This window comes from Ciconia boyciana, chromosome 8 (genome assembly GCF_034638445.1).
Source record: "Ciconia boyciana chromosome 8, ASM3463844v1, whole genome shotgun sequence".
Classification (NCBI taxonomy): Eukaryota; Metazoa; Chordata; class Aves; order Ciconiiformes; family Ciconiidae; genus Ciconia; species Ciconia boyciana.
In genome coordinates this window covers 1192242-1208026 of record NC_132941.1, presented here as the reverse complement: position 1 = coordinate 1208026, position 15785 = coordinate 1192242, and the positions used below count along the sequence as shown (strand labels likewise).

General features: G+C 38.3%; 1 protein-coding gene across 1 annotated transcript in view; it reads right to left on the bottom strand.

The window, feature by feature from the left end:
* Positions 1–352: 352 nt before the first annotated feature.
* UACA (uveal autoantigen with coiled-coil domains and ankyrin repeats) overlaps positions 353–15785 on the bottom strand; it is a 34103-nt gene continuing 18670 nt past the window's right edge. The window contains exons 6-19 of the mRNA XM_072869810.1: positions 15359–15429; positions 15146–15252; positions 14011–14192; positions 13525–13562; positions 13025–13111; positions 11745–11852; positions 10616–10648; positions 10022–10120; positions 9767–9803; positions 8802–8854; positions 4674–7364; positions 3483–3635; positions 2543–2608; positions 353–1802 (exon numbers count right to left, since the gene is read on the bottom strand). Of these exons, the coding sequence (XP_072725911.1) occupies positions 1731–1802; positions 2543–2608; positions 3483–3635; positions 4674–7364; positions 8802–8854; positions 9767–9803; positions 10022–10120; positions 10616–10648; positions 11745–11852; positions 13025–13111; positions 13525–13562; positions 14011–14192; positions 15146–15252; positions 15359–15429 (3797 nt within the window). The 3' untranslated portion in view covers positions 353–1730. The remainder of the gene's footprint in view (positions 1803–2542; positions 2609–3482; positions 3636–4673; positions 7365–8801; positions 8855–9766; positions 9804–10021; positions 10121–10615; positions 10649–11744; positions 11853–13024; positions 13112–13524; positions 13563–14010; positions 14193–15145; positions 15253–15358; positions 15430–15785) is intronic.

The window sequence follows — 15785 nt, the reverse complement described above, 5'->3', positions numbered from 1 at the left end:
TAGAATATCAAAATATGCCCGAGTTAGTATATCAAAACAAATTCTCTCTAATAAGAGTTTCAAGTAATGCAATCATAGAAGAATTTGGCTAAAAAGTAGCATATATATATACTGAGATGTTTTCTGTAATAGTCCTCTAAGAAATTAAAGGAAAGCAGCAGTAGATCTGTTTAACTACAGACATATTTAGTAAATATATTAAGTGTATTTATATAATAAAAACTGCCCAGCACATTCATCACTATGTCTGTATCCTCCACTATGTGGCAGTTGCCTCTTCAATTCTACAAGACAACTGCCCAAAAAGGGACAAAAAAGGAAACAAACATAATACTACTAAAAAAATGAGACCCAAGCCTGTAAGGTACAGCTTGTTGGGAAGCCCAGTTAACAGGAAGCAGAGAACTTGGCACTCTGAGTCAAGTCCTTATTTTTCAGGAACATGGAAGAGGAAGTTTGTCTTTTCTGCATCAGGATGCCAGATTCCTACTTGCTAGTTACAAGGAAATGCTTTCAACCAAGTAGACTGAAGTTAACATGGCTACTGATAGCACTTACACTGTTTGCTCTATTAAAACAGCCACCTATGCTATCAGGCTCATTTCTCAATTACTTCCTTTGAATAGTCCCAAATTTCATGTTCTCTTTCACAAAACTTACTTATGGGAACATCATCCTTCAGTTAAAAACGAAGCCCTGTCTTGTTTAATAGGTAGATTCCAAGCAAATAAGAATTCTCATTTCATTAATCGTTACTATTTGCATCTTTCCCCATAAATAAGATTATAGTACATAATTTACAGTTAAGAGGAAAATACCTTAAACTTCCAGGAGATAGTGTTTTAAAATCCAATACCTGAATTCTCGTGTACAGCTTAATGAGCTGCTCAGTCTACACCCATACTAGGCCTAATGAAGAATGAAGTTATACAGAAGTAGGACTATTGCATTTAGATCAAAATGCTGCTCTACAAACCACAACACTCCAGTCCCACTATTTTAGCCTACAGTAATCGACATTACAAAGCATTCATGAAAAATCTTGGGGGAGGGGGGAAGGGGAGGCAAACATAGAAGTTAGTGTTTTGATAGAAAACCTGATTTTTAAGTCTTGCAAAAAGCAAAGGCACTACAACTTAAGCTTATATTTAAATAAAGTCTGTAACTTGGCCAGCCAAGTTACAACATATACCTAAATATCTTTCATCTACCTTTGCAGCTGACTTATTAAGCATGTTGCAGCATGTCTTGATCAGCTTATGTGACAAAATAGCCACTTTCTCTTAATCATTAAAGGAGATATACAGCTACAATACTTAGCCAAGCTCATTTGAGCGTAGTTTATTTTTAACCATACCATGAGAGTTCAAGTTATAGGATAAACTGGAGTTTCTGGGTATAGGCTTTGCTTTAATAAGTGGTCAATCAGACATTAAAATAATTTAACTACTATGTCATCATTTCGACAGTCAGCTTGTATACCAGTTTTAAAAGACGTTCTACATCTTTTATTAATCTAGTGAAAGAAGTGTCAGATCTGAAACTTAGTAGCCCTATTTTACTGTTTTACAAGAAGAAAATATTTCAGCTTTGTAAGTTGTTTCATATTTGGAGGTTCTAACTGCAGCTATATTATCATAATTATATAAGTCTCATGAAGGTTATCACTACCGTAATCACAGCACTCCTACAAGATGCAGCAGCCTTCAAGAGCAATGGCACTAAACACGTCAGCAAACAAGTCCCTGTCTCATTCGAATGATCTGTAGTAAAGCAGCTTGGACATCTTCATCCATGTGACCCTAGAGCAAGCAAACAGTTAGTTAAAAGAAAAATTAAAAATCCCATAAAGTGTCAACCATCCATTACTAACTAACATCAGGAGATTCTTCAAAATTACCCAAAAGACTTAACTCATTGCTGTATTTTCACCACTCTGGGGAAAATCTGAAATACTTTAGGAATCCTGTTATTTTTTTCCTCATGAGAGAAAGAAGGGTCTGCCTCTGACAGCAGTTTCCTTCAGCAAAACATGATGTGGGGAAAAAACCTACTGTTCCTATCCCTCTGGACTCCACAGCCTGCTGCTGTAGTAATGGTCCCTCTTTTCCACGCTTATCTGAAGTCCTAAGACTTGAATTAGTTGATCAGCTCTTTGTTCAGTGAGAGCCACTGGGTAAGTCAACATTAAGTTTCCAACTTCTACTGGACTTCTCTCCAGCATTACCTGGGATGGTACAGAATTAATAACATGCTCACATCACCAGACACCATCAGCCTTCAAAGCAGGTTATCGTGATATATAGTTACACGTAGACAAATGGTAATAAGAAGATGGCACAATAAGACTACAGCTGTGGTATGTGTTTGCTTTTTTGTTGGATGAGCCCATTCTAAATTAAAACTCTCAACATGAGAACAGGTACTTGATGCTAGTTTCCAGCTTAGTTGAGGTCTTCCAGTATGGCAGTTAGAAACGCGTCTCAAGAATCTCTACATTGAGATGACAGAGTAAAACAATCTGAACTTGGGACTATCGTACCTGTACAGCACTAAGAAGATGTGTCCGATAAACTGAAACTACCTCTTGATGCTGCCTTTTAGCATCCTATAAAAAGAAGATAGGAAGAGGAGGTGAAATCATCAAATTTTTAACATCTGCTCTTGCCTATTTCCAACTTTGTGGGCTTGGGTTTGTGCACTTATAGACTAGCCAAAGCAGAATTTCAAGGTTAAAGTTAGCTATATCCCCTCCATTAATCAAGAAAAAAGTCACTGCTTCACTTTTTTTATTGCTTCCTTGCAGCAAAGTAATTTTGCTGGAAGGCTATCAGAGACAGGCTGCTCTGGTGGGTCAGCCCAGGTGCCGAGATGAAAAACTTGTTTTATCAACAGCATTAGCCATTTAAGAATGCTTTGCCTTATAAGGGTCAACCTTGCAAATACTATTAGAGATGCATCCTACTTCTGTACAGATTTACAAATAACTCACTTTGCCCACATAATAGCTTTGATTATGAGCTTTATTGAAGTCACAGGGGCCACAAACATGTTCGTGCCCAAAACCACAGTACTCACCCTGAAGTGTTCCCCTTTACTGTTAGCACTTAATAATAAGCAATAGACTTCAAGCTGTTTGCAGAAAAGGGAACACAAAGTCAAATCCATTAAGAAAGGACCACCTCACTTTCTTTCAAAGTGAGAAAATACATGGCTGGTGGTTTTTGCAAGAAAATATTAACGTGGAACTTGCACACAGAAATGGTCTTGGCATGAACTATAGCAGCATCTCTCGTAAGCATAAGTTCTCTAAATTGTTTGTGTCCCTTTCATCTGAAAAAGGTCCCCAAAATAAAAAATTCATGAATACTCTACTTCTGAAGTCTAAGCCTACAGTCAACCCCAGTGCTCCAGTCACCTTCTTTATACAAGAAGCTGTAAGCAATGCTACTGCATTTCAGACACCTCGCATGATTACTTACAGCCAGCTGTTGTTGCAGTGTTTTCACTTGGTTCTGGAGCATTTCAACCTGCTGGTTCTGCCTCTTTGAGGGAATCCCAGTGGTGTATGTAAGTTGAGACAAGCCATTAAGAGCTTGTTTTAACCGCTCTACATCATTAAGCAGCTCTGTTATCTTTAAAAAAAGCACACAAAAACCTCATTTAAGGATTTCTCAGTTACTGAAAACTAATATTCTGTAACATTTTTTAAAGCCTGATGAAGATCAGCAAGGATTGAAGGGTCCTTGTCCCAGCTTGCCATTACACTGGCTAAGAGACTTCACAAAGATAGAGGACTTCATTTCCATGACATGCTATCACTGGTTCCCATTCTGCTTCCTAGCATTGAAATCTGTAAGGTGTGGAGGTACAGATCCTGGAGGTCAGCCAGCAACATAAATGACTTATGCTCTAAAGGTATTCTAGGTCTAATTTCTAAAAAGGACAATGAACAGTCAGAAGGCAAGCCAGAGATGCTAAACAAACAGCTCTAAACCACATGCAAATACAACCTATCTTAAGGAGGAATACAAACAACATACATTTAACATAAATACAAAGCAGAGCTCTCAAAACAACACAGAGTGCCTAATATCTATGTCAAATATCTTTCAGATTCAGAGTTAGTACTGTTTCTTACTCCTAGATTTTACTGTAAGAAAGTGTTTTCACACTAACAATCTGCTAAAGTGAAGCAGACATATTTAAGATCAATAAGAAGCTCCATTCAGGCATTTCAAAAGCTACTTGGTCACAAAATCATCATCTTCCTTACATTGGGCTAACAAAATCTTTCACACAGAAAGTGCTGAAGTAGTTTATCAACACGTGGAAACCAAGCCAGGAATATTTTTTGTATTTCAAAGTAAACTGAAAACATTCAAGTCACCAAATTGGTGGAAGAATGAGCTTACACCCCAGAAGTCTGAAACACAGCTTGAAAGTTTGAGAGTTTAAATACAACAAATGATGCCTGAAACATAGGAGGAATTAGAAAAAACTTAGTATACTGCTACCAAAACCAGGACTTCATCTTGCCAGATTTGGGCCAGTCCTGGGTATCTGATGCTCAGTTCACAAAGTCATGCTTGAATACCTAAGTAGCTATATTTGAAGTCTAGCTCCTTACTGCTAAACTGAAAATAGCAAGAGCATTAACTGACACATCCTACCTTGTTATCCTTGGCTTCCACCTGCTTTGCAGATTCCTGTATTCTTTTCTGCAAGTCAATAATTGTTGTCAGTGATTTATCACACCTTTCTTTCTGGTCTTTGATTTCTTGCTCAATACTGCAGCTCCGTAACTGAAGCAACTCCTTTTCATCCTTTAAAGAAAGCTCACTCTTTTTAGCTTGCAAAGCCTCCTCACATGCTTCCTCGTACTTTTTATTCATATTGGACAAATTTTCAGCTATGCTATTAATCTGGGCCTCCAGAGTACTTCTCATGGATTTGTATTCTGCTATGTCAATCACTTCTTTGCTCTCCAGGTCTGTTAGAGCTTGTTGAGTAAGCTGAATCTCAGACTGCAACTTCAAGATTTCCTCATTTTTAACTTGGTTTTCTTCTTCCTTTTCTTTCAAGCTGTTTTTGGTTGCTACAATCTCTTGTTCTAGCATTTCCTTCATTTGTGTATATTCTACCAAAGGTATTGAAGATTTTTTTAGATCTGACAATTCCTGCTGTAGTTCTCCTACTTTTAGTGTTTCTTTCTCATAACATTCCTTCTTACTTCTGAGGGCTTCCTTTAGATCCTCTATAGTGTGACCAAGAGCCTCCTTCAAGGCTTCAATCTGTTCTACTGAAAGATGCTGAGCCTGCGTAATTATGGGCTGCTCGGTACTCTCTTGCAGCTCAGCTCTCTCTTCTTTTTGGCCTGTGTATTTCTGCAGCAGTTCTCTCAATTGCTCATTCAACTCCTCCATTTTGCTTGCGAACATTTTTTCCATTTCACGGGACTTCTCAGCAAGGATATAGTTCTGCTGCAAGTCATTTTGGATGGACAAAACGCCATTTTTGAGCTTTTCGTTCTCCTGTTTGTACTTCTTGTTTTCCTCCTCACTTTCTCTGCACTTCTGCGCCTGTTCCTGCAACTGAGCTTTTAATTCTTTCACTGTGGCTTCAAAGCTTTGTTCTCTGTCTTCAAAGGAGGCAACCGGGGCATATTTTGACTTAATGCATTCTTGAATTGTGTCAAGTTCCTTCTTTTGGGCTTCAATTTCTGCATGCAACTGTAAAATTTCTTCTTGACCCCTTTTACATTCAGCCATAATCGCAACATTGTTCTCCTGAAGTTCTTGCATGCTTTTATTCAAAGTAGTCACTGTAGTTTCATGATCTTTTAAACTTATATACTCAGTTTGTAATTGATTCTGTAAGAGCTTCACCTTATTTTTCAAAGTTCCATTTTCTTCATTTACCTTCATGAATTCTTGCTTTATCTCTTCAGTTTCTTCCTTCAGATCTGACAGCTCCCTGTTAGTCTTTTCTAGTGTGTTATTCAAGACTGTTTTAATCTCTTCGTGTGTTGTAGCCAACACATACTGATCCCTGAGAGTCTCTCTTATGACTGTGTTTTCAGAAACTAGTTTGCACACTTTTGCTTGTTCATCATCATATTTTTTCTGAAGCTCAGCAAGCTGCTTTTCAAGTTCAATGCCATTAGATTTTAAAGCTTCCACTTCTTTTTTGTGCTGCTCTGGAGACAGGTACACAGCTTGGAAGCGGCTGATATTCTCACTTAAATTGTTCTTCTCTGCCAGCAACCTTTCAGCTTCTGCTTTGCTTTCATTGTACTTTTTTGTTATTTCAAAAAGCTTTTTGGTCAGGTCACCAACAGTCAGATCATTTGTTTTCTTCAATTCTTCGTGAATTTTTAAAGGCACATTCTGGCTTTTAATTTCAGTTTTTAGCATTTGGATTTGCTGCTTAAGCGTCTTGTTATCGATGTGCAATCTTTCAAGTTCCTTCTGCAGAGTCTGATTCTTCTGTGACAACTCAGAAATTGTCTTCCCAAGTTCCTCATTTTTCTGCTCAAACCCACTCCTCATTTGTTCATGGTCTTCTGGCTTTACATGCTGAGCAAGTTTAGCTTTCTGACTCTCAGATTCCCTCTTTAAAAGCAGAATCTCTGCCTGCAGTTTTTCATGCTCTCCTTCCATCTCTGCTAACTTCCTTGCTTTCTCAGTCACTTCGTTTGATAACAAACTCTTCATGTTTTCAAATTTCTCTGAAGTTACAGAGTGAGCTAACTTTGCTGCTGTTTCTTTGAGCTGCCCTTCTAACTCCATGACATTTCTTCCCCTTTTATCTCGCTCCATCTCCAACTTAACAAGTTCCTTCTGCAACCTTTTATTTTCCTCCACTAGCCTTCCTTCATCTCTCTTAAATTCTGCCACCAGCAATTCATTCTGCTTAATCTGGTTCCTTAGTTTTCCCACTTCAGCAGAGGCTCCTTCATACTTCGTTTTCATTTCTTTCAACTGATCCTTCAGCTCCTCTGTTAGCTTACTGTTTCCTGAAGCAGCTTCATTAGTCAGGTGATCTTTCAGAGCAAGAAAGTGGGTCTGCATTTGCTTAACTTTGCCTTCAGAGTCAAACATTCTTTTCTGTACATCTTTTAAAGCATCTTCCAGTTGTTTTATCTGTCCATCAGATTCCGCCTTGGTTCTTTCACACTCTGATGCCAAAGCTTTACATTCAGATACCTTGTGAGACAGTTCTCTCTGCAATTTGCTAATTTCTTCTTTTGCCGCACCATAGCATGTCCTTATGTTGTCAAGTTCTTTCTTTAAAGTTTCCTTCTCTGAACTGGATGATTGGTTAGGCAGGGAGAGCTCCAGGGGTCTCAACATAGACCTAGACTGAAGATAAATTGGCACAAAAATGGATACCTGTTTACAAGTTTGACAAGTTATATACGTATGAGCTGCCATATATATAACTGTCTTAGACCTATGTTGATATGAGCATAAAATTTGCCTCAGATTTTTTTTTGTCTTGGAAACACACTAATCTATTCTTGCCTGTATTACAGAACATGTGCATTTCAGCTTTTAACAGTAAAAATCTTGAATATAGCTCTACATTACTGTTTCCCAATCATCGGACCCTACTGACATTAAAGTGCAGGTATAGTATATTCATTTCCCTTGTTATTCATATTTAATCACTCATCTGCTAGAAGACATGTAATTTCTTAAGAGATTTCCCCTGTCCCTCAAGCATGTGAAAATAATTTTAAAAGGAATCAGAACAGATTATGTCATGGTTAACAGAACTTTCTCTCCAAAAAGACTGAGGAAAACAGTCATTTAACTTACTGTCCAGTAAAGGATCTCAAAAAAAGTTTGGCTCTCCTGCCATGTGGTCCTCACTACCAACCTTTGCTTCACTACCAGCTGTGATGGCCATTACATGGCACAGGCTTGCTCCAATGATCTCACTCATGTTCCAAGGACCAGAAAGCAGTACGTAGCTTCCACATGTGACCAGCTTAAAGCCACTTAATTCCGGCTTGGGACATGGTTTGGGTTTTTTTTGTTGGTTGGCTTTTTGTGCCAACACCCCCCCCCCTTTTTTTTTTTTTAAGAATTGCTCATCAAGTTATTTTAAACTTCAACTAAGAATAAAAAAATCCTAAGACCATTTGGATAACCTTATGTAAAACGTGGCAGAAGAGACTGGATTTTTCTGTGTTACCAACAGAACATACAAGATACTTATATCAGTGAAATCTGGCAGGAAAGCATAGGATGTAAGATTTATTTCTAGCCATCACTCACTTCTGGAAGCATTATAGCTGAAATACTCAAGTGCAAGAACAGTTTGTCAGTGAGGACCAATCCCTATCACATATGACTCGCTGTAAAAGCCTGATAGGCCTTGTAATATCTGAATTGTGGCTTTAAAAGCTAGCTAGCTATCAGCAAACAAAGTTAGCAGGTAATTATTATATAGCTGGCAGGAAAATAAAAGTTTTCTGAGTTTTAGCTGAATTTAAAGTAGGAAAAAGTTATGGAGGTGAACAACCAGTTGCACTTTACACTGACTGTTGATCCAGCAGTCTGTTGATTCAGTTTTAGGAATGCTCCTTACAGACCGTTTTCACAGCATTTAGAGCTATGTCACATATGTAACTCTAGAGGGCACCAGCAGTTAAAAATAAACATAGAAAAGCATGTATTACAGAAAATTTTGTATTCAGAAGCAATGTTTAACATATGTACATTTATAACTATATTTAGCTTTCCCAAGCATAACTATCTTAGAATTCTCTCAAGTGGCAAAATATTTATTACCTGTGATTCCACAGCAAATATTTGGCCTTGCTTAAGTAATAAATCTTCTTTTCCTAGATTTGCAAAGCAAACAGCATTTAGTCTCTGTTTAAAACCAGTAACACATAATCACAAGAACTATGACTTTCCTTCCTCATTTTATTCTGTTCAATGGGACTGCGCTAGGCTGCAGGCTGGTGTTTAAGTACTTTGGTATTAAAACAACTCCTCTTTAATTAAGTCACATAGGAAGTCTGGACAAACTCCTCCTAACAAAAAAAACCCCTACTATGCCAGGCTAGGTATTGTTCTGCAAAACAGTCGTGAAAGCCACCCTGAGCTAGCTGCATGTCTGCACATGAACACACCAGGGAAAAGCACCCTCTTGCGCTCCAAATAAATGATCCTTCCTGACAGGCAGCCAGACAGCTCTCTCAACAGCTCATGACAGATTAAGTAACATTTTAAGTTACACAAGCGCAAGACAGGCCTGTAACCAAGTTGGATGCAAACGACCTCAGTTTCTGGAAACGGAAATTTCTAATAGAAGTGTAAGCTGAGGTCTTGTGTTTAATGTTGCTCTCAAACCTGCCTACACTCAAGCTTTCACAACGACTAGTTTTCTTGTCATGAGCTATGAGTGTTGTTTAAGATATGAAGAATGGAAAGGGGAAGACTCAATTTGGAGCACAGATCTTGCTCAGCTTGTTTTTCATGTTATTAGAAGATGCAGCAGAGTTACAATGCACATTTCACAAGATCAGTCACTCATAAGCAAGACCGATCCATAGTGCCCTAGCACTCAGGTACAAACACAACTGGGGCCAGCTGACTGTATGCTGAGGTTTGAAGTGTGGACACACACATTATGCTTGGCTACGGTTAAGACCAACAAGAGGAAGAGATGACAGAAAAAACCCACCCTTTGTCTATGTATTCTAACACTGCGTCATGCATGGCAAGTTTTAAGAGTTAAATATACTTACTATTACCAAAGTTACTTCCAGATCCCACAAAGTCAACCTAAAAGCAAACAGCAAGAAACACAAAAATAAAGCTGAAAATTCCTTTCAAATTTTTACTATATGTTAAGCTAGGGATTAAAGGGCAGGGAAAGCTTGTACAATGAGATAACCGTTTAAGACTTTCAACAATTTAAAATTGCTTAAGTATTTACTACTGTCAATATCAATTGCTACTACTGTCAATATCAATATTACATTTCAAATCAATTAACGTACTTCATAACATTTGAGTTTAGCTTTGAGAGCTTCAATAGTTCTTAAGCTTTCTTCCTGCTGTTTTTCCTTGGTAGTTAGGATTTTCTTCAACTCATCTTTCTGAAAGAGAAATAGTGCCAAATAGCCAAAGCCACAAGAATGGCCAGATTCATAAGATCTCAAGCAACTTCTAAAAAGTTTAGGGAGAACTTCAACCAAGATCAGCATTGAAAGAATACCTAAATTTTTGAATCTGAAGTTCTTCCACAACACTGCTCCTCTACAAGAGGAGTCTTGAAGAATGAGTCAAGGGAATATGCACCAACGTAATTTGCTATTGTTTAATTTATTTCATTTATTAGTCTTGCTTTACTGAAAGGCACTAAAGAGATACCTGTAATATTAAGTCTGCTTAAAAGGTGCCATAGGGATTACATATATTATTTGTATTAATAGAAATGCTGTGCAGCTGTATAAACTGAGTACGTATCAGTAGATATTTCATTTAGCATTTAGAGACAGCTTTTCTCTATAGTTTCAAATACCACTACTTAAACATGATAGTCACTTCCCCTATTTCACAGTTCTATTACACTTTAAGGTGATGTATCGTACCTCATTTTCAAGATCATCTGCAAACATTTGCTCCTGCAAAAATAACAAAAAAATTCCCCCACAAATCATTTTTTCCAATAACGTTTAAGGGGCTTATACACAGTTCATTAGTTGACGAGCCTACCCCAGTTTCTAATGCTACGTGCTTCTGACTGTTTCTCTTCCATTTACCATCTAACCTCCGGCAAGAGAAATAAAAATAAACAGAAGCTAAGGATGTGACAGAGCCATGTCTCTTGACGTGCATACTAGGAAATGGAATCTCTTTTCAATTATCTAGATCATACACTACTGAGGCAGAAGAGCGCAGTTTTTCAGTAGAAGTTTGCTGATTTTGGAAAGTGAGCATTAAGGAGTTTGTGGGTTTTGTTTGTTTTAAAGGCAATGCTTAAGAGAGAAGTTCAGACAAGACAGTGATTACGAGAAAAAAAATATTCTTTCTATCCATATGCTACATTTAGGGGAAGCTGCATACACTTTTTAAAGGTACCTCTGCAAAAACACAGTGAAGGAACAAATGTGGGCCTCCACAAAGCAAAAAAAAAAAGAACAAAACCCACCACACACCACTCTGTTTTTTTTCTTCTTCAATTGTACTGGTCATTTAGACCCCTAAGAACAACAAACTTTTTTTAAAAACAGGGTTTCAAATCTGGGTGAGAAATTCCCTATTGAAAACTCTTGTTTCTGTTTTGCCAACTGAAGATTTTCCTCTGTGTTTCCACTTACAGGAACAGCTGGAAAATAAGCAGTGGCTATGATAAAGTACTGACACATAACACCTACATTTAATTGTGCAGATGAAGTTTACTCTCCAAAATACAACACACCAGAACACCTCGTGGTTCATGTTACATTGCAAAGTATAGCCATAAATGCTATTGCTCAAATTTATGAGTATCAGTAAATGACATTGTAATATGTGTCCTCACATTTTGAATAATGTAAGACCAAAGGCTTTTGCAGCAGAAGAAAATTACAGTGACACATATAGAAATAATTCACAGGAAAGCACTAAAGACCGCATCTTAATTGCGCATGCTTTCCTTTCTACTTCTACCAGCCTCCACCGCCAGCATTAGGTGATTATTACAGCTTTCAAGTCAGGTTATTCCAATACTAGGTTTACCTCATTCAATTGTAGTTGTAGCCCACTGATTCTATCCAGCAGCATCCTTTGCTCCTCTTGCACTTCTCTCATTCGATCTTTCAAATCTTGATTTTCTAACTCCAATTCCTTAAAAAGTAAGTAAAAAGTAAAATTAAAATAAATTAAACACACCACACTACACACCGATTGGGGAAACTAAAGAATCTGAACCAAAAAATTTAACAGTCATTAAAGACACCAAGCCTTGCTTAACAAGTCCCCTAATGATTTTGTGGCCTTACTCCAGGTCTGTTTCATTCTGAAGGTTTACCTAAGCGCAAGCTCAAGTCTTCAAGCTTTTCGGCTCTAGATAGCTCATTGTCATATAAGTGTACGTACAGCTTTTGAAAGTATGAGCAGAGTAAGGTTACATTCAATGCTGACAGCACTCAAGAGGCTGCTTATCTCCTGTCTGTTAACAAGTAAAAATAACTAATGTTAAAACAGTTCCTGAAACCCAACCACTGCAGCCAAAGATGTAACGAAAAAAGCCTCACCGGCATGAAGCACAGCAACCTTTAAATGTGCTAACTGTTCCAGCAGCCACAAGAATTACCCTAGTAACGTATAATACATCCAACACATGAAAATGATAGGTCTTTGCACCGTCTATCAGTTCAGTGCTCACATGCAAACAATAAAGCATGTTTAACTCTTGCCTGATAATCGCCTTAACTGTGGTAACTACTTTAGCTCAAACCAGAGAAGTTGCATTTAGAGATCTTTATCCTTTTATTACAAAGCATTTCAGAACAAAGGCCTCAATTTCTCAGTGGTTTGTTCCCCATAGCTTAAAACGTTGTTTACCTTTTTGAAAACTGTAATGACATAGTAATGAGATGAGAAAATTAATACCGGTTAATAGAACAATTATGACAGGTTATTTTTAGTAAGACACTTAAACACACATCTCTTGGTAATGTTAAAAATAAATAAGTCTTCCTGGTTTGTGACCCTGTGATTTTACTGCAGGCAAAAGCAGTAGACAGAAGGTCAAGAGATAGGAAAAATTAAGACATGAAGAGACTTGCAACTATTTATTACACAAACAAGTATTTTTTTCCCCCTCAAAAAGTTTAGAGCTTATCTGCATAATTGCCACATTACACAGTCATGCAATTAAGTTTTAAGTAAACAGCAATACATGACCTTTCTTAACGGAATCGCTAATGCTTACTTACAAGCACATCTTGTCTTTAGTATGTCTGGTTCATTATGCATATGGGAATACGCAAGCGATAGAAATCCTTCTCGCTTACCTGAGCATTATGTTCCTTCTGATACAGCTTGACATTCACCTCCTCCTGCGCATGCAGCCGATTCCACTTCTGTGACATACTAGTAATCTGTTATTGCAACAGTCAAGTATTAATTTATATTCCTGTCATGTTCTGCAGACATCCATTCCTGGGGACAGTGGGCTGCTCCCAGCCTCCATTTCAGCTTCCACTGGGGGGCAATACTACCAACATTCACATTTTGACAGATTGCTTCTCAGTAAGAGGTCACTCATGATCTCACCCAGACAGTAAACGGGATGCTTGTCAAAACTCTAATCCTGAATATGCACATCATCAAATGTTTTTCAAATAGAAACAGACACACTATCTGATTACAGAGGGAATCTTCTCAGCTACATATGAAGTTAAGAATTCAAAAAATACTGAACTAGTTTTGCATCATAGCACAATCTTCATCACCCTCTCAACAGTACCAGCAATACTCTGCCTTAGGAGATACTTAGTATAAGCAGCCTTACCTTTCGTTCAGGCTGCCCTTTCTTCATGGTATCTCTTCCTAAAAAAGCACCACAAAAATAGGAAGTTAAAAAACACATTTCATTCAGACTCACACAACAGATTCAGCTAATTCTATCAAGTTTCAATCTTGGGAGGACATTTCAAGAAAAAGATTCACCACCCCCCCAGTTAATCAGATATGGAAACATTCGCAAGTACAAAGTTTTTCCATAGATAACACTAAATAACTCCTATGATCAATACTGCGATGCCAGGTTTAGCAACGTTACTACCTCGAGGCATCAGAGCCTGCATTAACCTTAAAAGCTTTACTAAGAAACAAAACCCAAAAGCCTTCTTTCCCCTCCCAAACAGTCAGTTTATCACCTTTGTGTTCAAAGGACTACAGCTGCCCTCCAAAAAAGTTCCTGAAGACATAGCAATGGGAAGATAGACAATTCAAATGAAAGAATAACAGCAAACTGTTATAGCCATGTTCTTCATACCTTTGCTGGAATCCTCAACAGCAGCTTTTATTAAAGCCAAAATGTCAATATTGTCACCAATTCTGGCATAGTAAGCACAGTCATGACCAAGGCCATCAGTCAAACTAACATCCGCACCATTTTTGAGCAAAACTTCTACTGCGTCCTTGCAGCCGTATTCACAGCCTAACATTAAGGCAGTCCTAAGGATGGGGAGAAAGATTGCATTCAGAGACTCAGGGATCTCACGCTTTAATGGAGCAATCACTTACAGAAATAATCCTTCATACACTTAGGTCTCATCATGGAAACTTGAGTCAAGGAATCTTTCCTCTATCAAGAGAGGAAACTAAGCTTTAAGAATTCATTTAGTCGGTGTTCAAATATTTGTTTAAAAGCAAACAAAACCTTCACAATAGCAGTATTTTCATGAAACCCAGCATAAACCTACTGCCTTTGAGAGCCACCCAGTGTTTTGAAAACTCATGTGACTTTTGGCTTCCTCTCTATTTAAATAGAAATCTCAATAGACACAACAAACACAAGAAGTTTAGACAAAGTTCAGGGGGCAGGGGGCAAGTGCTTGGGAGCCCTGGCAATGCCTTCCAAACACTTGCCAGCTTCAGAACATGCAATGCAAGTACCCATGCTTTGTCCCACAGCAGCCTCATGTCCATTGGCCACCAGGCAGTCATCTTCTAAGAAATAACTGGCAGAAGTAGCAGCTACAAATAGAAAACCCCTCCCCTGGCCCTCTTCCATGAATATAGAAGCAAACATTTCAAGGACATTAGGTCCCTTCAGAGCTCCAATGGGACTCAAGTACTTCTCAGAGTACCACTTTTGTCATGATCCATTTTACATATTGATCCTAAAGAGTGCCAGATGCAGCTCTGGACAGGCAAACCCTTAAAGCAACCAACTGTAGTTTCTCTGCTGGCAGTAACAAGCCTATATGTATTTTTAGATGCGAGAACAAACAACAAAAAAGGCCACGCTTATCTGCATTACTGAATTGGCACATCTACTTCTGAACTAAATCCCAGGTTCTTTTCCACTGAATTTAGCGTATTTACTCTGTAGCCTGAAAGCCAAGGGACAGCTTTCTACCCTTTAAATGTCAGCAGGCATTCTGACAACCCTCTGCATCCATTACCTGTTTTGTTTGTCCCTGGCATTAACATCCGCTCCTCTGTCTATCAGAAGCTGACAAACTGTGGGACGACACATCTGAGTGGCCAGCACTAGTGGTGTCCTCCCGTCCTGAGGAGAGGAAGGGGGAAAGAAATAAGGAAAGGGAGAGAAAGCAGAGGACACACAAGAACTCCAATAAGGTTTGTACAGGAGAGCGCTATAAGCAGCAACTTACTCCATCTTTTGAGTTCACTGAGGCCCCGTGATCACACAGTAGTTGTATGCTAGAGGAACAGTCCGACATAGCTTTCAAGAGAAAAAGAAAGAGCAAGTTATACTGCTGAAAACAGCCTTTGTGAAACCTAAAACACCTCCTTGGGTGTATTTGTTTCACAAACATTCATGCAACTAAGTTAAAGCATGACAAGGCTCTCTGACTTAGTTCTCACACAACCATCTCAAAAGCACACAAAAGAAGTCAAACACTACTGTTCAATACACCACATTGCATAATGAGGCTTCAGACAATCCAAAGCAAAGGTATCTTAACCTGCTAACATCATTGCTCTAAAACACTGCTCATGATACTTGCTAGACAATTTATGAGCATCAGAAGAGACTTTCAGACCTACAACCTCTGCTAAGTCTGTTAACAAGTCTGT